The sequence below is a fragment of the Loxodonta africana genome, chromosome 4 (genome assembly GCF_030014295.1).
Source record: "Loxodonta africana isolate mLoxAfr1 chromosome 4, mLoxAfr1.hap2, whole genome shotgun sequence".
NCBI lineage: Eukaryota > Metazoa > Chordata > Mammalia > Proboscidea > Elephantidae > Loxodonta > Loxodonta africana.
Genome location: NC_087345.1, coordinates 159,906,750 through 159,929,750, shown reverse-complemented (window position 1 = coordinate 159,929,750; position 23,001 = coordinate 159,906,750). Strand labels below are relative to the sequence as shown.

Sequence of the window (23,001 nt, the reverse complement as noted above, 5' to 3'; positions counted from 1 at the left end):
CTACCAGTGACTCCAAGGGAAGAAAAGACCTGGCAATCTTCTCCCATAAAGTTTAGATACTAGGAACGCCTATGGGACAGTTCTACTCTTTCCTATAGGGTCATTATGAGTCAGAATCAACTTGACGGCACACAACAACAACAACAAAACTATATCTACTGGTACCAGAACAAGTAGTTTACTTCCATCACGTTTATAGCTTTAATGATACATAGCTCTAAAACCCCAAACAGATCACATCAGAGCATTAATCCAGAGCTTACATTACAGAATACCAGAGTTCTCATTTTTATTAGACCTATAAAAAAACCGTTTGCCATTGAGTCGATTCTGACTCATAGAGACCTTATAATTTCTTTAATCTACCTTTATGAATTTTATGAATTTTAACAGTTTTATAAAATAATATTGTCCAAATTATTACATTAACTTTTGTACAAGACATTAACATCTAAACTGGCTTCTGAATATTTCTTTGTAGAAGCTTACCAGATAGAGTCAAGTTAAAAAAAATACCTGCAGCAACATACAACTAGAAAGTGTGTGAATGATACGAGGACAAGTTGTCAAGAATAGACATCTCATTTATTCAATGAATTTGAAATAAATACAAGTGTCTTCTTACCTTATTATTATATAGCCCTACTCTCAGAACACTCTCTTCCAGAGAGTAATAGAATTGAAGATGGCAGCCCTTGCCCAAGCAGTGACACACAGAGCTATTCAGATAAGCTTTGCTGTCTAGATGGTTAAAAGTTTGCTTAGCACCTATCCATACATAATAACCTGAAAAAGAAAGCAATTTATTAAAAAAAAAAAATTAGCTTGATTGAAATAAGCTAATTTCTGAAATCAAATTTTGATAATACCCTCAATATTAAAGTTCGATATTCTTATGAAAAAAAATTTACTGATTTAAGAATTATTATGCCACCAAGTTATCATTTTAAAGATAACAATGTAATCTTTATTTAATCAAGAATTTGCCTTCTATCTTCCTAGAATTCTTTCCCTTTTTATTATTTTTTCTATATTTTATAGAAACACCTTTATACTTTATAAGGAATACAATTTAAAATGCCCTCTTTCTTACCAAACTACATAGAAATACCATATATGAACAACTCTATTAAACTTTAGATATGGATTTTGTAGTACATAAAACATATCAGCAATTCATTTTTTCCCATCTGGTATATAAAACCAGTTTGGACTGTTCTTGAACTTAACAATATAGACAATAAAAACAAACTGATTTCTCTGATTTTACAACTTCATTTCTCAAAAGTAAAGTCTTTCAAATGCTTTATTTCTTTGTAAGCTACTAAAAATTTCCGCAGCAGGTTCTAAAGCTATGAATTTAAGTAAAATTCTCATTTACTAGAAATGTTAGACTCTAATCAAAATAGTACTGTAAGTTCAAACTTTGCATCAAGTCCTCTGAACCAAACACAAAGGAGAGATAAGTAAAATATCAAAGCGTAAAAGAAAACAGACAGAGGCAGCTCAAACACAAGACAAAATATCTCAAAAGATGAGAAACAGAACCAAAATATTCAGTAATAAGCAGGGCTGAAGCCATGAAAATCTTGGGCTTTGGAATCAGAAGAAGGCTGTTACAGATTAGGTTTTGACTAATCTGAATGCTGAGAAAAGGATAGAGGAACAGGGTCAAACTCGACCAATAAAGCCAAAAGCTGGGTTAGGGGACCCAATTCATAACATGACGTGGAAAATATACCAAAAATCACTGCCTTAGACAATGGCTCAGTGACTGAATCTGCAAAATTCCCGGCATTCCCATGCAGTATGAACCCTAAACTGTCACTGTTACTCAGACAAATTCTTGGGGATCTAAGTAAGGCTTCAACAAAATCACCAAAGAGAAGTAAACATGGAAAGAAACAGTAGGAAATAACAGAGTGACATGGAAGAAAAGAACAAATCTCATTGAAAAAGGGCCTACGAAGTAAAACGTATAAATGTAATGCTAAAAAACTGCAAAAAAAAAAATAATAATTAATTGTATTTGTAAATTGAAAAATGTGGAATTAATTTTGTTAAAAGTCTAATAAAGACTTTTAAGGCAAGAGGGAGGGGGAAAAGAAGGGCCAATGATGATAGAAAAATTGCATTGATTAAGAGTAGGGTTGCACAGCCAATTATTGTAATTGCTGTCAATAAGCTGTACACCTGTAAAAAGTTGAATTGGCAAAAGTTGTGTGATAGATATATTTACAAAAAAAAAAAAAAGAGCAGCTGCTGAGGCTGCTTATGTTCAATGAAATACGTCATGAGATTTAGTTCCTTGGTTTGGAGGTATAGGATCATGGTTTCATACGATATCCTAGTTAACTGGCCTAATAACATGTTTAGTGCTTCTGTTCTCCCTCCTAGTTCATCAGGTAGTGCCTGGGGTCTTAAAAGCTTGCAAGTGGCCATCCAAGGCACAACAATTGGTCTCTATCCACTTGGAGCAAGAGATGAAGAAGAGTCAAGAATAGGAGGAGGGTATGAAATGTATGGCTAATTGCCTCTGTGAACAACTGCCTCCTTTGCCATGAGACCAGAAGAACTAGATGGTACCCAGCAATCTTTACTGAACGCTTTGATCAAAGACTACATAGAAGAATTCTGATCAAAATGAGGAAAACGCAGAACAGAATTTCAAATTCTCATGGACTCTAGACTTGCTGGAGCCATGGACAGTAGATGAACCCCTGAAACTATTGCCCTTAGATAATCTTTAAACCTTAAAAAAAAAAAACTAGTAAAAAAGCTCTGCCTTGAGGTTATGCTCTTTTAAGAATTATCTATATGGGATCAAACTGATAATAGCAACTAGAAAGATTAGATAGGAACATTAGGAGGCAGTGAGTTTATGTTAACAAGGGAATAACAACTCAATAAAGGAGGGTGAGAATGTTCACCAAACGTGAAGAATGTAATCAATGTCCCTAACTTGTATATGTAAAAAAAAAAAAAAATGTAGAAACTGTTAAATTAGTGTATGTTTTGCAGTACGTATTCTCAACAAAAGTATCAAAATAAATAAAATTTAGAAAAAAAAGTCTAATAAAGACTTTTAAAAAGTATGTAAAGACGCTAAGGAGATAAAGGAAAAAAAATGGTAAATTACCATAAGAAAATAAACTGAGACAGGTGAAATTAAAATCTCAGTAGACAGAATATAACCAGGATAGAACAGAGTAAAACAGAAAATTAGTTGATTGGAAAGCAGTACTGAAAATATAACTCAAAATGGAGCAAGAAATATAAAAAATAAGAAAGAACAGTCAAGACACGGAGTGTAGTTTAAGGCACTCCAATAAATGTTTAATAGGACTCAAAGAAGAAAAGAATGGAGGGACTGAGAGAAAATAACTACAAGAAGAAAGAATAACAGAAACTTTCCATAAGCGAAGAAATACATGCCTTCTGAGCACTGAGAAAACAAAACAAACACTTGCACTCATCACTGGGAAATTTCAGAACATCAAAGAAAAAACAACTTTAAAATCTGCATGAAAGTGAAAAACAATTAGATGAGATCAGACTTGTCAATGTCAACTGTAGATATCAGAAGGAAAAGACGGATTACCACCACGTGCTTAGAAATTAAAAGAAAAAAACCCAAAATATTCATTTAAAAGTTTTATAACTTGATAAACTATTATTGAGGAGTAAAGCCAAATTAAAAATGTTTTAAGCATTACAAGACTAAGAGTTCATCAGCACAGATCTTCTCTTAATAAAATAACAATTAAAAAGGAAGAAGAAAGTGAACCAACAGAGAAGATATGAAATAAAAGAAACAGTGGTGAGCACAGAAAATGATAAAATATATTAGTAAATGTATGAATTTAACAAGATATTAACTTAAACTTTTCTAGAAAGTTAAACTACAGTTAAAGACAAAACGTGTTAAATTGACAGTTAAATTGCAATGAAGTTCTCCTCTAATTGAAGAGAAAGAAATACTGAAACACTTCAGAATTTGTTAAAGAAATTTAATATCGTTGTTTGTAATGGTTAAGTTTATGCGTCAACTTGGCTGGGCCATGATTCTCAGTAGTTTGGCAGTTATATAGTCTAGAAGTTGTTTGGTGCGGTGGTCACTTCCATGATGAGATCTGATATAATGTGAGCACCTCCATGATGCAATCTACTGTGAGTAGCCAATCAGTTGAAAGACAGTTTCCTTGGACATGTGGCCTGCGTTGAATATAAGTGAACATTCTGACAAGGATGGTGGGCTTTTGCTCACTCTGGATGCTGCAGCTGACTCCTGTTGTCTGACCTCAGGTTCTTAGGCCTTGAGCTAGCAGCTTTCCTGTGGTCTTGCCCACTGATCTTGGGACTCATCAATCTTTGCAGCCTGTGAGCAGGAGCCCTGCTCTTTGACCTGCTGATCTTGGGTTCTCCAGACCCTGTGGCTGTGTGAATCGGAGAAGCTTTTATCCTGACCAACAGACTATCCTGACTCAACAACCGCAGGAGCTATTTTCTTGATATAAATCTCTCTCTGGCATAACGGTTAAGAGCTTGACAGCTAACCAAAAAAGTCAGCAGCTCAAATCCACCAGCCACTCCTTGGAAACTCTGTGAGGCAGTTCTATTCTGTCCAGTAGGGTCACTACAAGTTGGAACCAATTCGACTGCAATGGGTTTGGTTTTTGGTTTTACATATATTTATACGCTTTACTGGTTTTACTTCTCTGGGGAACCCAACCTAAGACAATGTTTATTGAAAATTAAAAATTAAGAATAATTGTAAAAATAAGAGGTATTACGTAAAGCTTCCAGGCCAACAGGAGAAAAATAAAAGACTAACAATGCCTTCTCTAACAAAGAAAGAAAACTGGCAATGGGGAGAAAAAGTAAATAGAACACACAAAGTAAGATGGTAGAATAAGAGGCAACAACTAGTTGACAACACAACAGTGACAAAGAGAGCCAGTAATCTTGATAAATAGCCTTTCAGTCCTTTTTCTCTTTTTTCTTCTATAAAAATCTAATAACTCCTAAAAATAAAGGAAAAAAATTAAAAAAGCTAAAATAGGAAATCTAGTATAATTCTCCTTTTACGCTATCTGGAAACAAGAGTTTTTGTTTTTGTGTTTGTTTGTTTTTCATGTTCAATGTCTATGGTATAATAAACTTCCAACAACACATAGTGTGTTCACTATGAGCCCTGAATGAATGTCTTAATACTGGTCACAGTTAAGCACAATTCTAAAATTGATATATAATAATAATAGTAATAAATCTGTTGCCATCGAATTGACTCCTACTCATAAAAAAAAAAAAAAAATCATAGTGACCCTATATTACAGATTAGAACTACCCCATAGGGTTTCCAAGGAATGGTTGGTGGACTTGAACTGCCAACTTTTTGGTTACCAGCCGAACTCTTTAACCAGTGTACCACTAGGGCTCCGCTCTATAATGGGTTTTTTTTTTAATTTTCTACCTTCATCATCACCACTCTGATCTTGACGAGGTGTAGATTCTAATGCAGGAACTTCTCTTGCTTTTGTGAGAGTCCAGGAAATTTGTCCAGCAGATACTTCTGATGACCAGTCACACATGCCAAATTCAAATCCACAGGCTTGACACACTAATGATGGGGAAAAAAAGGTCTTTCTTAAAATCTTTGTGGATGAACTTCATCTATTAGGGTAGATTCTTAACCACAGCTTATGTTGGAGCTAAATAAGGGATTCAAAGACATGCACACAGAAACGCATACCTGGAAAATTTGATTCATTAAGATTGACAATGTAGCAGCAACACTATCTTTCAAAAGATCTTCAATGGGTCCAAATATGCAGTCCCCAATTGAGATTCATTGACATAAAAAAGTGGGTTCCCAATCTTTCTTGTAGCACTGCCTCCATTTCATTTTTTTAAATGGCCTAACATCAGACCTTATCTACTTTACGAAATTATATTTAGTTTAAATTGCAAAAATTTTTAATGAACAAAGATACCCAGCATCACCCCAACTAAATCTAGGACATTAATGTTAAAAAAAGATTGGCTGGTGAGTATTCCTATTAGTGGCCTCTGAGTCTTAAAAATTACCTACCCACAAACAGGCAGACATCTCAATTTAACACTTACACCTTAATCCTCCATCTGTAGAGTCAAATTGGCAGAGATTTGTATCTGGATTGCATAGCTCCTGCTTGGTATTTGATGTTTCTTGACACTGTAAACTTTCATCTGCTAAATTAAAAGATTGGCAAGAAGTGAGATAGATGCAGGTGCAACTGGAAAGATACTTGTATTTCTTAAAAGGATAACATTTGTTCTACAAAGACTTTTTCTCCAAATTCCCCTCTATGGTGATCTCGTCTTTACATAACCTTATTAGAGAGTGACACAGATGAAGGTGTGAGAAGGGAGACAGAGAAGGAGGGAAGAAGGGAGAGAGAAAGACTGACACACACACACACACAAAAAAAAAAAACTATGCTAGAACTTTTGTATTTTAATCAGATCTAGCAAGCCCAAAAACCAAACCTTCCTTCCACGTCTCCACAGAAGTGAGTAACCCACTTGAATGTTGAACTAAGAGCCTGTAATTAGAAGGATAATTGTACAAGTGTCAAATATAACATACAGCAACATACGGTATCCTTTTTAATTGGAAGCCCTGGAACTACTTTCCATTCAGCCCTCTCAAATGGTGCCTGTTTTCTATCCCACATTCCTCCCAACACAGCACTTGAAGGTGAACTAAGTGTCCTTCTTGCTTCTATTGCCACTGTCAGATAATTCTCCATCTCACCTTCCTAAACACTCCAGCTTTGCTTCTCTTGATATCAGGCAATACTCCTCACTCTGCCAACTTACTGCAGTCATCTACAGACACCCATGCACTTCTCCTCAATCCTTGATTTTAGCTCTTGGATCACTGTCATTTTTTTTTTTTAATTTGAATATTCACTTTCATCTTCCCTCTCAGTTTCTTGATATCTTCTTCTTGATGACTTTGAAGGAGGACACTGATGAACTATCTCTGCTACTGCTCCTAAGTATTATCATTACTGATAAAGATAACACTTCCTTTATCTTGATTTCAAGTGTCCACTCTCCAAACAGCACCTCCTATCTTTCTGGCTCACTTCCTGTAGTATCTCAGCTCTTAACAATTTTTTGACTGCAGCAGGCCCTACAATCCAATGATTCTACAATCTTTTCAATTCATTCCATTCTTATCAGGTCCTCATTTCCTTTCTTACAGAGTTTACTCAAAAAGGTCAATCATTATAGTCTTTCCCCTGCCATCTCTCATGCTTCCCCATACTCTCATGGCAAGAATACTCAGAACAATACAAATTAAACATTTGGATTCTGTCTGGCCTAACCCTCTCCTCTCATATTCTTCCCCATCTAAATTAATAACAACTCCATTCTTCCAATTGTTCAGGAAGGACATTTGGAATTATCCATGACTCATTTATTTCTCTAACTCCCAGGATCTTCACTTGCAAATCTTCACTTTATCCATAAAGTGCACCCAATGTCTGACTACTTCTTACCGTCTCCACAACTACTACTTCCCCAGTTCAAGGGAAAATCATCTCTTTCTGAATTATAGTAATGTCTTCTGACTTTGTTCTCTTGTTACTGCCCTCATCTCACTGTTGTTAGGTGCTTTCAAGACAGTTCTGACTCACAGTGACCCTATATACAACAGAACGAAACACTACCTGGTCCTGCGCCAACCTCACAATCATTTTTATGTTTGAGCCCATTGTTGCAGCCAATGTGTCAATCCATCTCATTGAAGGCTTCCTTTTTTTTGCTGACCCTCTACTTTACCAAGTATGATGTCCTTCTCCAGGGGCTGGTCCTTCCTGATTACATGTCCAAAGTACTTAAGAAGAAGCCTCTCTATCCTCCCTTTTAAGGACCATTCTGGTTGTACTTCTTCTAAGACAGATGTGTTCCTTCTTCACCAACACCATAATTCAAATGCATCAATTCTTTTTCAGTCTTCCTTATTCATTGCCCAGCTTTCAATGCATTTAAGGCAATTAAAAAGACCATGGCTTGGGTCAGGCACACTTTAGTCCTCAAGGGGCATCTTTAAATATGTAAGTCAGCTTGTATTTCCTCTACTCAAAATCTTTCATTGAGTTTCTGTCCTACATGATGTAAAAGCAAAAGTTCTTCCCATGATCTTCCTTATACAAATCAGGCTTATTCCTGCCTCAGGAACTTTGCACTTAAGGTTTCTTTCAAAACACACATGACTTGCTCCCTCAAGTCTTTTTTTTTTTGCTCAGATAGTACATTCTCAATGAGATCATATGTAACTAACCTGTTTAAAAGTTCTCCATCCTGTCCTCACCTCTGGCACTTCTTATCTCAGTTCTCTGTTTTATTTTTACCCATAGTACGTATCCCCACTTGACATAAAATATATTTAGTATTTTTTTTATGTAGTGTCCTTTTCTTTATTCCCTTCCCTGCCCCTCCCTCCCACCTAAAAAGTAAGCTCCATGAACAAAGAGATGTATTACTTGTTTTGTTCATTACTGTCTCACTTCCTAGACAAATTCTTGGCACAACATAGCTACTCAATAAATATTTGTTTAATTAAATGAATAAATAAATAATCTAAGAACAATTAAACAAATTTTTAAAAACTTGTAGAATTAAAAACTTGTAGGGTCCATATTGCTTGTATTTTTATTTTTTATAAAAGTGAGGCAAATGGTTATGAAAATGAATTACAAATACATCCATAATCTGGTTTCTTATAATGGGAGTTTACAAATGATGAATATGTAAATCCTCTTGAATGCAAGATCCACTGAAAATAAAATGGCATATGCAATTAAGGGAGTGTTGGCAATAAATGAAGCTAAGATTGCATAATAACAATTACCATGAAACAATTAAAACTGAAATTTTTGAAGATTTATATAATAGCTACAAATCTTCTGCCCTCTAGAGCTACAGAATTAAGTATCAGCCATAGTTCAATTAAATGTTGTATATTATCTCTAATTTGTCACTATCTATACAAGGGGGAAAAAAAAAAACCCAGAAACAAGAACAGCAAAATAGTCAAATAACAGAATGCATGGAGTTGAAAATGTAGCTTGCATGAACTGGCATGAAATATCTCTTGCAGTGTTAACAACTTTTATTATTTTTTGCCCCAAACTGAAATTCGCAACCATAAAACAGTGGTATGTGGATATATGTTTTAGTGCACCATGCATAGTTGTCAATCAATACATCTCCTGGAGAGGACATTTACTTTAACACATTTAATTCCAGAGCTCGAAGCTTTTTAAAGATGATACTCATTTTGATATATTCATATGCATTCTCTCCTTTTCCTTCTCCCTCTCCCTCTCCCTTCTCTCTATATATACATACGTGTATATATATACATATAGCTGTCTCTTTTTTTTTTTATTCTATCTCTATCTCATTTTTACAGTGCACCAAGATCTGGCTCTAGGAAATCATTTTTGGGGTTGTAAAATCCTCTGTCAGTGATGCATGGATCATCAGCAGGATGAAACATTGCCAATCATTTCAAGCAGCCTAATCCAATGAAGGCACATTTCCAGGGTCTGCCATCCTGCAAAAACTTCTCTTGCACACACAGGTATGTGAAATTGGACAGGTTCTCTCAGGTGGTAGAGAGTAAGTCTAAATCTCAAGATTGTTACGGTAAAAATTATAATTGACATTCATTTTGGTTCTGACTCTGGCAATTTCTTTGTCAACTTTCCTAAATTCGTAATGGATTTCACTAAATATTGTTTCTTAAAAGCTAACGGGAAGCTAATAAGGTAAAATAGGACTCTAGTTATTTAATTGAATAATTACGTATGCATCATTCAGATTCTAATTAATGGATGATTTGTGTTTTGGGGGGCCTTTACAAATCAGTAAGATCAAACGCTCTCAGTAGCTTCCAGTTTTTGGCAATTAAAAATAAAGCTATTATAAACATTTGTGTGCAGATTTTGATGTGGACACGTGTCTTCAGCTCTTTTGTACAAACATCTAGGAGCGAAATTGCTGGTTCATGTTATAAACCTATGTTTGCTTTATAGGAAACTGCTACATGCTCTTCCAAAGCGGCTGTATCATGTTGCATTCCCATCAGTAATGAAGGAGGCATCTTACTGCTCAACATCTGGCCAGAATTGGGTGTTGTCAGTGTTCTGGATTTTAGCCATCCTATTTTTTTTAATAGATGTGCAGTGGTATCTCATTGTTTTAATTTGTGATTTGCTATGGTGGTGTGACTGTTAAGGGCTAGGCAGCTAACTCAAATGTTAGCCGTTCAAATTCAACAACAGCTCCAAGGGAGACAGTGCCACAATAATAATAGGAGACTTCAATACAGCACTTTCTGTGAAGGACAGCTCATCCAGAAAGAAGCTCAATAAAGGCACAGAAGATCTAAATGCCACAATCAACCAACTTGATCTCATAGTCATACACAGGACACTCCACCCAACAGCAGCCAAGTATACTTTCTTTTCCAATGCACATGAAACATTCTCCAGAAGAGACCACATATTAGGCCATAAAGCAAGCCCTAACAGAACCCAAAACATCAAAATATTACAAAGCATCTTTTCTCACCATAAAGCCATGAAAGTAGAAAACAATAACAGAAAAACCACGGAAAAAAAAATAAATACATGTAAATTGAAGAACACCTTACTCGAAAACTACTGAGTTTTAGAAGAAATTAAGGACAGAATAAAGAAATTCACAAACTCAAATGAGAATGAAAACACATCCTACCAGAACCTTTGGGGTGAAGCAAAAGCAGCGCTCAGAGGTTAATTTATAGCAATAAGTGGAAGAAGGGGCAAAATCAAAACATTAACCCTACAACTTGAACGAATAGAAAGAGGGGAGCAAAAGAAGCCCTTGGGCACTAGAAGTAAGCAAATAATAAAAATTAGAGCAGAATTAAATGAAATAGAGAATAGGAAAACAATTGAAAGAGTTAATAAGAGCAAAAACTGGTTCTTTGAAAAGATCAACAAAATCAATAAACTATTGGCCAAACTGACAAAAGAAAAACGGGAGGGGAAGCAAATAACCTGAGTAAGATATGAGATGGGCGATTTCACAACAGACCAAAATGAAATTAAAAATATCCTAACAGAATACTATAGAAGTTGTACTCTAAAAAAATTGAAAACAGAAGAAATGGACAAATTTCTAGAAACACGCTACCTACTTAAACTAACATAAACAGAGGTAGAACAACTAAATAAACCTATAACAAAAGAAGAGATTGAAAAAGTAATTTAAAAACTTCCCCCCCACACACACACACAAAAAGCACTGGCCCTTATGGTTTCATCAGAGAATTCTACCAAACTCTCAGAGAAGAGTTAACACCACTACTGCTAAAGGCATTTCAGAACATAGAGAAACATAGAATACACCCAAACTCATTGTATGAAGCCAGCATAACCCTGATACCAAAATCAGGTAAAGGCACCACAAAAAAAGAAAATTACATACCAATATGCCTCGTGAACTTAGACACGAAATCTTCAGCAAAATTCTAGCCAATAGAATTCAACAACATACTAAAAAAATAATTCACCACGACCAAGTGAGATTCATACCAGGTATGCAATGATGGTTCAACATTACAAAAACAATCAATGTAATCCATCACATAAATAAAACAATTGACAAAAACCACATGATGTTATCAATTGATGCAGAAAAAGCATTTGACAAAGTCCAGCACCCATTCATGATAAAAACTCTCATAAAAACAGGAATAGAAGTGAAATTCCTCAACATAATGAAGGGCCTTTATACAAAGCCAGCAGCCAACATCATCCTAAACGGGTAGAGTTTGAAAACATTACCCTTGAGAACAGGAACCAGCCAAGGATGCCTTTTATCACCACTCTTATTCAATATTGTGTTGGAGGTCCTAGCCAGAGCAATTAGGTTACAAAAAAGAAATAAGGAGCATCCAAATTGGTAAGGAAGAAGTAAAAGTATCTCTATTTGCAGATGATGTGATCTTATACACAGAAAACCCCAAAAGAATCTACTAAAAAACTACTGGAACTAATAGGAGATTTCTACAAAGTATCAGGATACAAGATAAACTTACAAAAATCAGTTGGATTCCTCTACACCAACAAAGAGAACGTCGAAGAGGAAATCATCAAATCAATACCATTTACAATAGCCCCCAAGAAGATAAAATACTTAGGAATAAATTTAACCAGAGACGTAAAAGACCTATACGAAGAAAACTACAAGACACTACTGCAAGAAAACAAAAGAGACCTGCATAAGTAGAAAAACATACGTTGTGCATAGATAGGAAGACTCAACATCATGAAAATGTCAATTCTACCGAAACCGGTCTGCAGATAAAATACATTCACAATCCAAATTCCAACAACATTTTTCAATGAGACAGAGAAACAAATTACCAAGGTCATATGGAAAAGGAAGAGCCCCTGCATAAGTAAAGCACTACTGAAGAAGAAGAATAAAGTGGGAGGCCTCACACTACCTGATTTTAGAACCTATTATACCGCCACAGTAGTCAAAACAGCCTGCTACTAGTACAAGAACAGATACATAGACCAATGGAACAGAATTGAGAATCCAGACATAAATCCATCTACATATGAGCAGCTGATATTTGACAAAGGCCCAAAATCCATTAAATGGGAAAAAGGCAGCCTCTTTAACAAATGGTGCTGGAATAACTCTATATCCATCTGTAAAAAAATTAAATAAGACCCATACTTCACTTCATGCACAAAAACTAACTCAAAATAGATCAATGACCTAAATATAAAATCTAAAATGATAAGGATCATGGAAAAAAAAATAGGGACAACGGCAGGAGCCATAATACATGGCATAAACAGAAGGCAAAACAGCTAGCAATGCACAAACACCAGAAGAGAAGCTAGATAACTGGGAGCTCCTAAAAATCAAACACTTATGCTCATCAAAATACTTCACCAAAAGAGTAAAAACACAACCTACAGACTGGGAAAAAAATTTTGGCTAGGACATATCTGATCAGGATCTAGTCTCTAAAATCTACAAGGTACTGCAAAATCTCAACAACAAAAAGACAACTCAATTAAAAAATGGGCAATGGATATGAGCAGACACTTGACCAAAGAAGACATTCAGGCAGCTAACAGATGAGGAAATGCTCACAATCATTAGCTATTAGAGAAATGCAAATCAAAACTACCATGAGATACCATCTCAAGATAGCATTAAATCAAAAAACACAAAATAATAAAGGTTGGAGAGGTTGTGGAGACACTGGAACACTTATACACTGCTGGTGGGAATATAAAATGTCACTGTTTTAGAAATTAATTTGGCGCTTCCTTTGAAAGCTAGAAATAGATGTATGATCCAGCAATTTCACTCCTTGGAATATACACTAGAGGAATAAGAGCCCTCACACTAATAGATACATGCACACCCATGTTCATTGCAGCACTGCCCACCGTAGCAAAAAGAAACAACCAAGGTGCCCATCAAAGGATGAATGGATAAACAAATTATATCCACACAATGGAATACCACCCAAAGATAAAACAACAACAATGAATCTGCAAAATGTAACATGGATAAATCTGAAAGGCATTCAGCTGAGTGAAATCAGTCACAAAAGGACAAATATTTTATGAGATCACTGTTGTAAGGAGCCAAGAAAAGGTTTAAACACAGAAGAAAACATTCTTTGATGGTTACTAGGGTGGGGAGGGAGGGAGTTGGGTATTCACTATCTAGATAAAGCAGACAAGAATTATCTTAGGTGAAGGAATGAACAACACACAACACTGGGAAGTCAGCACAACTGGACTAAACCAAAAGCTAAGTAGTTTCCTGAATACAACAAACACTTCAAGGGACAGAATAGCAGAGGCAGGGGTCTGGGGACCATGGTTTCAGGGGATATCTAGGTCAACCGGCATGTTGTTGTTGTTAGGTGCCGTGAAGTCAGTTCCGACTCATAGGGACCCTATGTACAAGAAACACTGCCTGGTGCTGCACCATCATCACACTTGTTGCTATGCTTGAGCCCATTGTTGCAGCCACTGTGTCATTGCATCTCATGGAAGGTCTTCCCCTTTTTCACTGACCGTCTACTTTACCCAGCACAATATCCCTCTCCAGGGACTGATCCTTCCTGACAAAATAACCAAAGTATGTCAGATGTAGTCTCATCACTCTTGTTTCCAAGGAGCACCCTTGTTATACTTCCTCTAAGACAGATTCATTCCTTCTTCTGGCAGTCCATGGTATATTCAACATTCTTTGCCAACACCACAATTCAAAGGCAACAATTCTTCTTCAGTCTTCCTTATTCACTGCCCAGCTTTCACATGCTTATGAGGCAATTGAAAACACCATGGTTTGGGTCAGGCGCACCTTAGTCCTCAAGGTGATGTTGTTGTTTTTTAACACTTTAAAAAGATATCTTGCAGCTGATTTTCCCATTCCAATGTGTCTTTTGATTTCTTGACTGCTGCTTCTGTGGGTGTTGATTGTGGATACAAGTAAAATGAAATCCTTGACTACCTCAGTCTTTTCTCTGTTTATCATGACGATGCTTATTGTTACAGTTGTGAGGATTTTTTGTTTTCTTTATGTTAAGATGTAAACCATACTGAAAGCTATGGTGTTTGATCTTCATCAGTAAGTGCTTCAAGTACTCTTCACTTTCAGCAAGGAAGGTTGTCTTGTCTGAATAATGCAGTTTGCTAATGAGTCTTCCACCAATTCTGATACCCCGTTCTTCTTCATATGGTCCAGCTTCTCGGATTATTTGCTCAGCATACAGATTGAATAGGTATGGTGAAAAGATACAACCTTGACACACACATTTCCTGACTTTAAACCACACAGTATCCCCTTGTTCTGTTCAAACGACTGCCTCTTGATCCATGTACAGATTCTCATGAGCACAATTAAGTGTTCTAGAATTCCGCTTCTCCAAAATGTTATCCATAATTTGTTACGATCCACACAGTCAAATGCCTTTGCATGGTCAATAAAACACAAGTAAACAAATTTCTGGTATTCTAAAATCCTGGTGGTGTAGTGGTTAAGTGCCACAGCTGCTAACCAAAGGGTAAAAAAAACCCCAAAGAGTCGGCAGTTCTAATCCCCCAGGTTCTCCTCGGAAAATCTATAGGGCAGTTCTACTCTGTCCTATGGGGTCACTATGAGTCGGAATCGACTCGACGGCAGCAGGTTTGGTGGTTTGGTGCTTTCAGCCAGGATCTGCCTGACATCAGCAGTGATATCCCTGGTTCCATGTCCTCTTCTAAATCCGACTTGAACTTCTGGCAGTTCCCTGTCGATATACTGCTGCAGCCGCTTTTGAATGATCTTTAGCAAAATTTTGCTTGCATGTGATATTAATGATATTGTTTGATATTTTCCTCACTCAGTTGGATCACCTTTCTTGGGAATAGGCATAAATATGGATCTCTTCCAGTTGGTTGGCCAGGTAGCTGTCTTCCGAATTTCTTGGCACAGAGGGCTGCATCCTTCTGCTGAAACATCTCAATTGTTATTCCATCAATTCCCTCAAGCTTGTTTTTTTGCCAATGTCTTCAGTGTTGCTTGGGCTTTTTCCTTCAGTACCATCAGTTCCTGATCATATGTTGCCTCCTGCAATGGTTGAGGAAACCCTGATAGTGTAGTGGTTAAGAGCTATGGCTGCTAACCAAAAGGTCAGCAGTTTGAATCCACCTGGCAGTCCTTGGAAACTCTATGGGGCAGTTATACTCTGTCCTACAGGGTCGCTACAAGTGAGAATTGACTCGATGGCAACAGGTTTGGTTTGGTTTGGAAAGGGTTGAACGTCGACCGACGCTTTTTGGTATAGTGACTGAATGTATTCCTTCCATCTTCTTTTGATGCTTCCTGTGTCATTTAATATTTTCTCTGTAGAATTCGTCAGTAGTGCAACTTGAGGCTTGAATTTTTTGTTTAGTTCTTTCAGCTTGAGAAATGCTTAGCATGTTCTTCCCTTTTGGTTTTCTATCTCCAGGTCTTTGCACGTGTCATCATAATATTTTACTTTGTCTTCTTGAGCCGCCCTTTGAAATCTTCTGTTCAGTTCTTTAACTTCATCATTTTTTCCTTTTGCTTTAGCTACTCACTGTTGAAGAAAATGTGTCAGTGTCTCTTTGATAACCATTTAGGTCTTTTCTTTCTCTTCTGTGTTTTAAATAACCTCTTGCTTTCTTTATGTATGATGTCCTTGAACTCATGGCACAACTCGTCTGGTCTTCGGTCATTAGCATTCAACGCGTCAAATTTATTCTCAAGTGGTCTCTAAATTTATGTGGAATATACTCAAGGTTGTACTTTGGCTCTCGTGGACTTGTTCTAATTTTCTTCACTTTCAGCTTGAACTTACATGCGAGTAATTGATGGTCTGATCCACAGTCAGCCCCTGGCCTTGTTCTGTCTGATGATATTGCACTTTTCCATTGTCTCTTTCCACAGATGTAGTCGATTTGATTCCTGCATATTCCATCTGGTGAGATCTATGTGTGTAGTGGCCATTTATGTTGATGAAAAAAGATATTTGCAATGAAGAAGTGGCTAAACCCTGACCCAGTGCCATCGAGTCAATTGGTTGGTGTTGCAAAATTCTATCATGCAATCTCCGGCATCATTTCTATCACTAAGGCCACGTTTTCCAACTGCCAATCCTTCTTCTTTGCTTCCAACTTTTGCATTCCAATCACCAGTAATTATCAGTGCATCCTAATTGCATGTTGGATCAATTTCGGACTGCAGAAGTTGGTAAAAAATCTTCAGTTTCTTCATTTTTGGCTTAGTGGTTGGTTTTGTAAATTTGGATAATAGTTGTGTTAACTGGTCTTCCTTGTAGACGTATGGATATTAACCTATCAATGACAGTGTTGCACTTCAGGATAGATCCTGAAATGTTCTTTTTGACGATGAATGCAGCGCCATTCCTCTTCAAGTTGTCATTCTTGGCATAGTAGACCATATCATTATCTGATTCCAAATGACCAATATCAGTCCCTTTCAGCTCACTATTGCCTCGGATATCAGTCTTTATGCGTTCCATTTCATTTCTGATGATTTCCAATTTTCCTAGATTCATACTTCTTACATTTCATGTTTCAATTATTAATGGATGTTTGCAGCTCTTTCCTCTCATTTTGAGTTGTGCCACATCAGCAAATAAAGGTCCCGAAAGCTTGACTCCATCCACGTCATTAAGGTCGACTCTACTTCCAGGAGCCAGTTCTTCCCCCACTGTATTTTGAGTGCCTTCCAACCTGAGGGGCTCATCTTCCGACACTATCAGACAATGTTCTGCTGCTATTCATAAGGTTTTCACTGGATGATTCCTTTCAGAAGTAGACCTCAGGGTCCTTCTTCCTTGTCTGTCTTAGTGTGGAAGCTCAGCTGAAACCTGTCCACCATGGGTGACCCTGCTGGTGTTCGAATACCAGTGGCATAGCTTCCAGCATCACAGCAACATACTAGCCCCCACAGTAAGACAAACTGACAGACATGTGGGGTCAATTGGCATAACAAATTTTATTAAGAGAATATTTAGCATCTCACTTTGGTGAGTGGCGTCTGGGGTCCTAAAAGCTAGTGAGCAGCCATCTGAGATGCATCAATTGTTCCCAAACCATCGGGAGCAAAGGAAAATGAAGAACACCAAAGACACAAGGAAAATATTGGCTCAAGAGACAAAAAGGGCCACATAAACCAGAGACTCTATCAGCCTGAGACCAGAAGAACTAGATGGTGCTGGCTACCACCAATGACCACTCTGACAGGAAATACAACAGAGAATCCCTGATGGAGCAGGAGAAAAAGTGGAGTGCAGAACTTAAATTCTAGTGAAAAATCCAGACTTAATGGTCTGAGACTAGAAGAGCCCCAGAAGACATGGCCCCCAGACTGTCTGTTAACCCAGAACTAAAACCATTCCCAATGCCAACTCTTCAGACAAACATTAGACTGGAGTATAAGACAAAATAATACTCGTGAAGAGTGTGCTCCTTAGTTCAAGTAGGTACATGAGACTAAATGGGCAGTTCCTTTCTGGAGGCGAGATGAGAAGGCAGAAAGGGACAGAAGCTGTTTGAACGGACACGGGAAATCTGGGGTAGAATGTAAAACAATGTATGCATAATTTTTGTATGAGAAACAGACTTGACCTGTAAACTTTTACTTAAAGCACAATAAAATATATCTATATATATATAGAGAGAGAGAGCCTTCCAATCCAATAACACTCCACTTATTTAGTCTTCTTGATATCTTTATCACTGTTTTCTTGTTTTCATAATACAGATTCAGCACATGTATTTTTTAGATTTACACGCAAGTATTTACTTGGATTGTATTGTAAACAGTACTACTTTTCCAATTTCAATTTCCCATTGTTCATTGCATTATATAGAAATAGAATTTATTTTTATACTGACCTTGCATCACACTACCATGACAAACACCTTTACTAATTCTAGCTTTTTCATAAATTCTTTGAGATTTTCTACATAGACAATCATATTATCTGCAAATAGATACAGGCTTATTTCTTCCATTCCAATTAGTAGGCCTTCTGTTTCTGTTTCTTACCTTCTTGTATTGGCCAGGGGCAGATTAGCCAGTGAGGGACACACACGCTTACAGTAAGCAAAGTATGCATGGGCTTACTTGTGCTTACTTACTAATCTATACTGCACAATACCACCCGTTTTTGGACTCACAAGTAAGCCCATGGGTACATTGCTTATAGGGTAATCTACCCCTGGTACTGGCTAGGACTTCTAGTAATACATTGCATAGGAATGGTAAGAGTGGACACCTGGTACCCAAACTAAGGAGGAAAGTATTCATTCTTTCATCATTAGGTATGATGTTAGCCATAGGTATTTTTTACATACCCTTTATTAGGTAAAAGAAGTTCATAGTTAACTGAGGTTTTTATCTTGAATATATATTTTGTCCTATGCTTTTCATCAGATTATCATGTGCATTTTCTTTATTCTGTTCACATGGTGAATTACACTAATTGCTCTTTAAACATTGAATAAGCCTCACATTCTTGGAGTGGTTGTGATGTATTATCTTTTTTTTATATATGGCTGGATTCAATTTCATAAAATTTTATTGAACATTTTTGTGTCTATGATTATAAAGAATGTTAGTCTATCGGTCCTGGACAGAGCTGGAGAAAAATGTAGAATAAAATTCTAACTCAAAAAGAAAGACCAGACTTGCTGGCCTGACAGAGACTGGAGAAACCCAGAAAGCATGGCCCTTGGCACTCTTTCAGCTCAGTAATGAAGTCACTCCTGGGGTTCACCCTTCAGCCAAAGATTGGACAGGGCCATAAAATGAGACTAAAGGGGCATTTCCAGCCCAGAGGCAAGGATTAGAAAGCAGGAGGGAATAGGAAAGCTGGTAATAGGGAACTCAAGGTTGAGAAGGGAGAGTGTTGACATGTTGTGGGGTTGTTAACCAATGTCATAATACAATACGTGTACTGTTTAATGAGAAACTAGTTTGTTCTGTAAACCTTCATCTAAAGTAAAATAAAAATAGTTTTCATATTTTATTTTTGTGTGGTTTTAGTATTAGGGTAATGTTGCCCTTATACAATGAAGGTGAGATGTGTTCTCTACATTTCTATTTTCTGGAATAGAATGTGTACAACTCGTGTTGTTTCTTCCCTAAATATTTGATACAATTTACCAGTGAAACCATGTGGTCCTAGAGTTTTCTTTCATGGAAGATTTTCACTATGAATTCTATTTTTTTTTTTTTTTTAATAAACATAAACCTATTTAGGTTACTGTTTTCTTCTTGAGTGTATACTGAATCTTTCTTCGTGAGTGAGCTTGTATCTCTCAAGGAACTTCTCCTTTTCATCTAAGCTGGAATGGCTGAATCTTATCAAGATCAGTGAACATTACAGCATTTTAACTCACCTTATTTCTATCCTCCTGCTCCAGAAACCCTGGTGGCATAGCGGTTAAGTGCTACAATTGCTAACCAAAGGGACGACAGTTCTAATCTGCCAGGCGCTCCTTGGAAGCCCTATGGGGCAGTTCTACTTTGTCCTATAGGGTCGCTATGAGTTGGAATCCACTCAGTGGCAACAGGTTTGGGTTTTTCCTAGCTCCAGGGCAGCCTCGAAAACCAACATCATCTCAGTCATGGTTGACATAAAACCTGTAGCCTAGCAGCCACTGAGACAAAGTTCGAGCTCCCCAAGAGCAGTATCCTTAGATAATTTTCATTACATGACCTGTCTGACAATTCTCTGCCAACCCCTACTTGCAGAATAGGCAAATCTATAGAGACGTGAAGTAGATTAGCAGTTGCCAGGGTCAGGGAAGAGGGGGTAATGAGAAATGACTGCTAACAGATATGGAGTTTCTTTTTGAAATGATGAAAATATTCTTTAATTAGATATTGGTGCTGATTGCACAACCCTATGAATATACTAAAAACCACTGAATTATACACTTAAACTCTTTTTTTTAATAACTAAAAAATTCTTTCTCCTCTCCTTCAGGGACTTTAATGAATGTTAAACTTTAATACTGCCTCATGGCCCCTGAAGTTCTGTTCATTTTTGAAAATCTTGTTTCTGTCTATTTTTCAGATTAGATCATTTAATATAGCTTCAAGTTCACTGACTCTTCTGTTATCTCCATTTCATAATTGAGCCCATCCAGTGTATAATTTATTTTAGATATTATAATTTTCAGTTCTAAAATGTCCATCTGGTTCTTTTAAAATAGTTTTTCTTTCTCTGCTGAGAACTGCTGTCTTTCCATTCCTTTTCAAGAATGTTCACCTTTTCCTCATTGAGGGTGGTTACAATACTTGCTTTAAAGTTTTGGTTCAATAGCCCCAACATCTATTTGGGGTTAACATCTGTTGATTGTCTTGTCCTTGAGAATATGTCAGATTTCCTGTTTCTTTGGGTGTCAGGAAATTTTAGAGTGCAGGTTGGACACACTGATTATTGTATTGTGAGACTCTGGGTCCTCTACTAGTGGAGCCCTGGTGGCACAGTGATTAAGAGATCAGCTGCTAACCAAAAGGCTGGCAGTTCAAATCCACCAGCTGCTCCTTGGAAATCATATGGGGCAGTTTTACTCTGTTTTATAGGGTCACTATGAATCGGAATTGACTCTACAGCCATGGGTTTGGTTTTTGGTTTTGGCTGTACTAGTGGTTCTCAGAATTGGTCCCTAACCAGCAGCATTAGCATCACCTGGGAAGTTGTTAGAAAAGCAAATTCTCAGCAGGAGTTCAAACCACAATGAACTGGTTGGAAGCCCTGTTTTGAAGTCTTCTGGAGTGGTGGTGCAGTGGTTAAGAGTTGGGCTGCTAAACAGAAGGTCTGCAGTTCAAATTCACCAGCTGCTCCTTGGAAACCCTATGGGGCACTTTTACTCTGTCCCATAGGGTAGCTATGAGTTGGAATCAACTCCATGGCAATGGGTTTGGTTTTTTCTGGTTTTCGGAGAATGTTAATATTTTCATGTTATTGGGTAATCAATACAAGTTTTATCTCTTCTTTTGTGAGCCATGTTCTTGCCAGTCCAGTATTCAAAGCCTTGTCTATACTTTTTGGGTCTGCCCCTCCCATAAGGCACTCAGGAGTTAGCCTGGAGAATTGGAAAATAGTTTATATGATAATTCAGTTCTCAAAGCCTTTCCTGCAGGTCTTTGGGTGTGTTTGACATATGTGCAGCTTGAAAGTTAACCCGAAACTTGTTTTATTTCATACACTAAATTAGGGTATCCCCTTTTCTTGTTCTTTCCAAATTTTTCTCAACACTGTTTCCTAGTGGCCCCTTTTATTGGTTCATCTGGCCAGAGAGATAAAGTTCTTTCAGAATTTTATCCTCCCAAATTGCACAAAGTTCCATGTGACTGAGTCCAGCCAAAAATGAAAAAAAAAAAAATGTAGATTTTCTCCATTTTCCAAACAAGTAGGGCCCTTTTTCTTTCTTTGTGTATACAGAGAAATCAATTTTCCCTTGGTTTTAGGTCCCTCACTGTGATGGCAGTGCAGTTTCCTTCCTGTGGCTGGCCTCATGACAGAAGATGGAGAAAGGGACAGAGAGAGAGTGAGAGAACACAATGTTTCCCCTCCACATTCTCTGGTTTAGAGGTTCCCTTTTCTTGGTCCTCAGGTGTTTCTCTTGTACTTGTTGCTGTCTATGCCTGCTATGCAGTTTCTTGACTTAGCACAAACTTGGGTCAAATCTCATAGATAAAGGAGGCAAGACAAAAACAGGATACAGGATGGTCACTGCCACTGTCCTGGTTGCTCTCCAAGTTTTAGCTATTCTTCCCTATAAAAACTAGAAAAAACAAACTCATGGCTGTTGAGTAGATTCCGACTTATGGTGGCCCTATATCCACCTGCAATTATTTACTTTTCAAGGACCTCAGGTCAGCTTTTTTTTTCATAATTAGTCGTAATCAGTAGGAGAGAAATGTCAGAGCAGGCTTACTCTACATCAGCAGCACTGGAAGTCCAACTTTTTTTTTCTGTTTTAATGGGAGAAAGTGAACAATTCACAAAGGGAGGCTCTAAAAATCATTCGATCAACCAGAAGTATAGTGAATCCTGTTTTCTTCATAACTTTCTTTTAATGGTTGTGCCTTTAATGTTATACTTCCATCCTAAAAATGAAAAAAAATAAAATCCAAAGGCTTTTTTCAAGTCTCACATAACTAGAAAAGCTTTTGAGGATTGTATTTGACAATGCTGTTAATTATAATGCTTGTCATCTTACAGAGCATTTGATAAACATCTGCCATATAATTCTATAAATTCTAGGAGTTACTTGTCACTCAATTATTTTTACAGGTGCTAGGTATTTTATAATTTTATGCTAAAATACATTGTTTTTACATATTGTACCTTCTCAAATA

The 23,001-nt window shown here is 37.0% G+C and overlaps 1 protein-coding gene across 1 annotated transcript in view; it reads right to left on the bottom strand.

Annotated features, from left to right (window-relative positions):
• The window catches only part of MALRD1 (MAM and LDL receptor class A domain containing 1), a 956,759-nt gene that overhangs the window by 851,655 nt on the left and 82,103 nt on the right, over nt 1-23,001 (bottom strand). The window contains exons 6-8 of the mRNA XM_064284901.1: nt 6,127-6,228; nt 5,474-5,620; nt 626-786 (exon numbers count right to left, since the gene is read on the bottom strand). Coding sequence (XP_064140971.1) covers nt 626-786; nt 5,474-5,620; nt 6,127-6,228 — 410 coding nt within the window. The remainder of the gene's footprint in view (nt 1-625; nt 787-5,473; nt 5,621-6,126; nt 6,229-23,001) is intronic.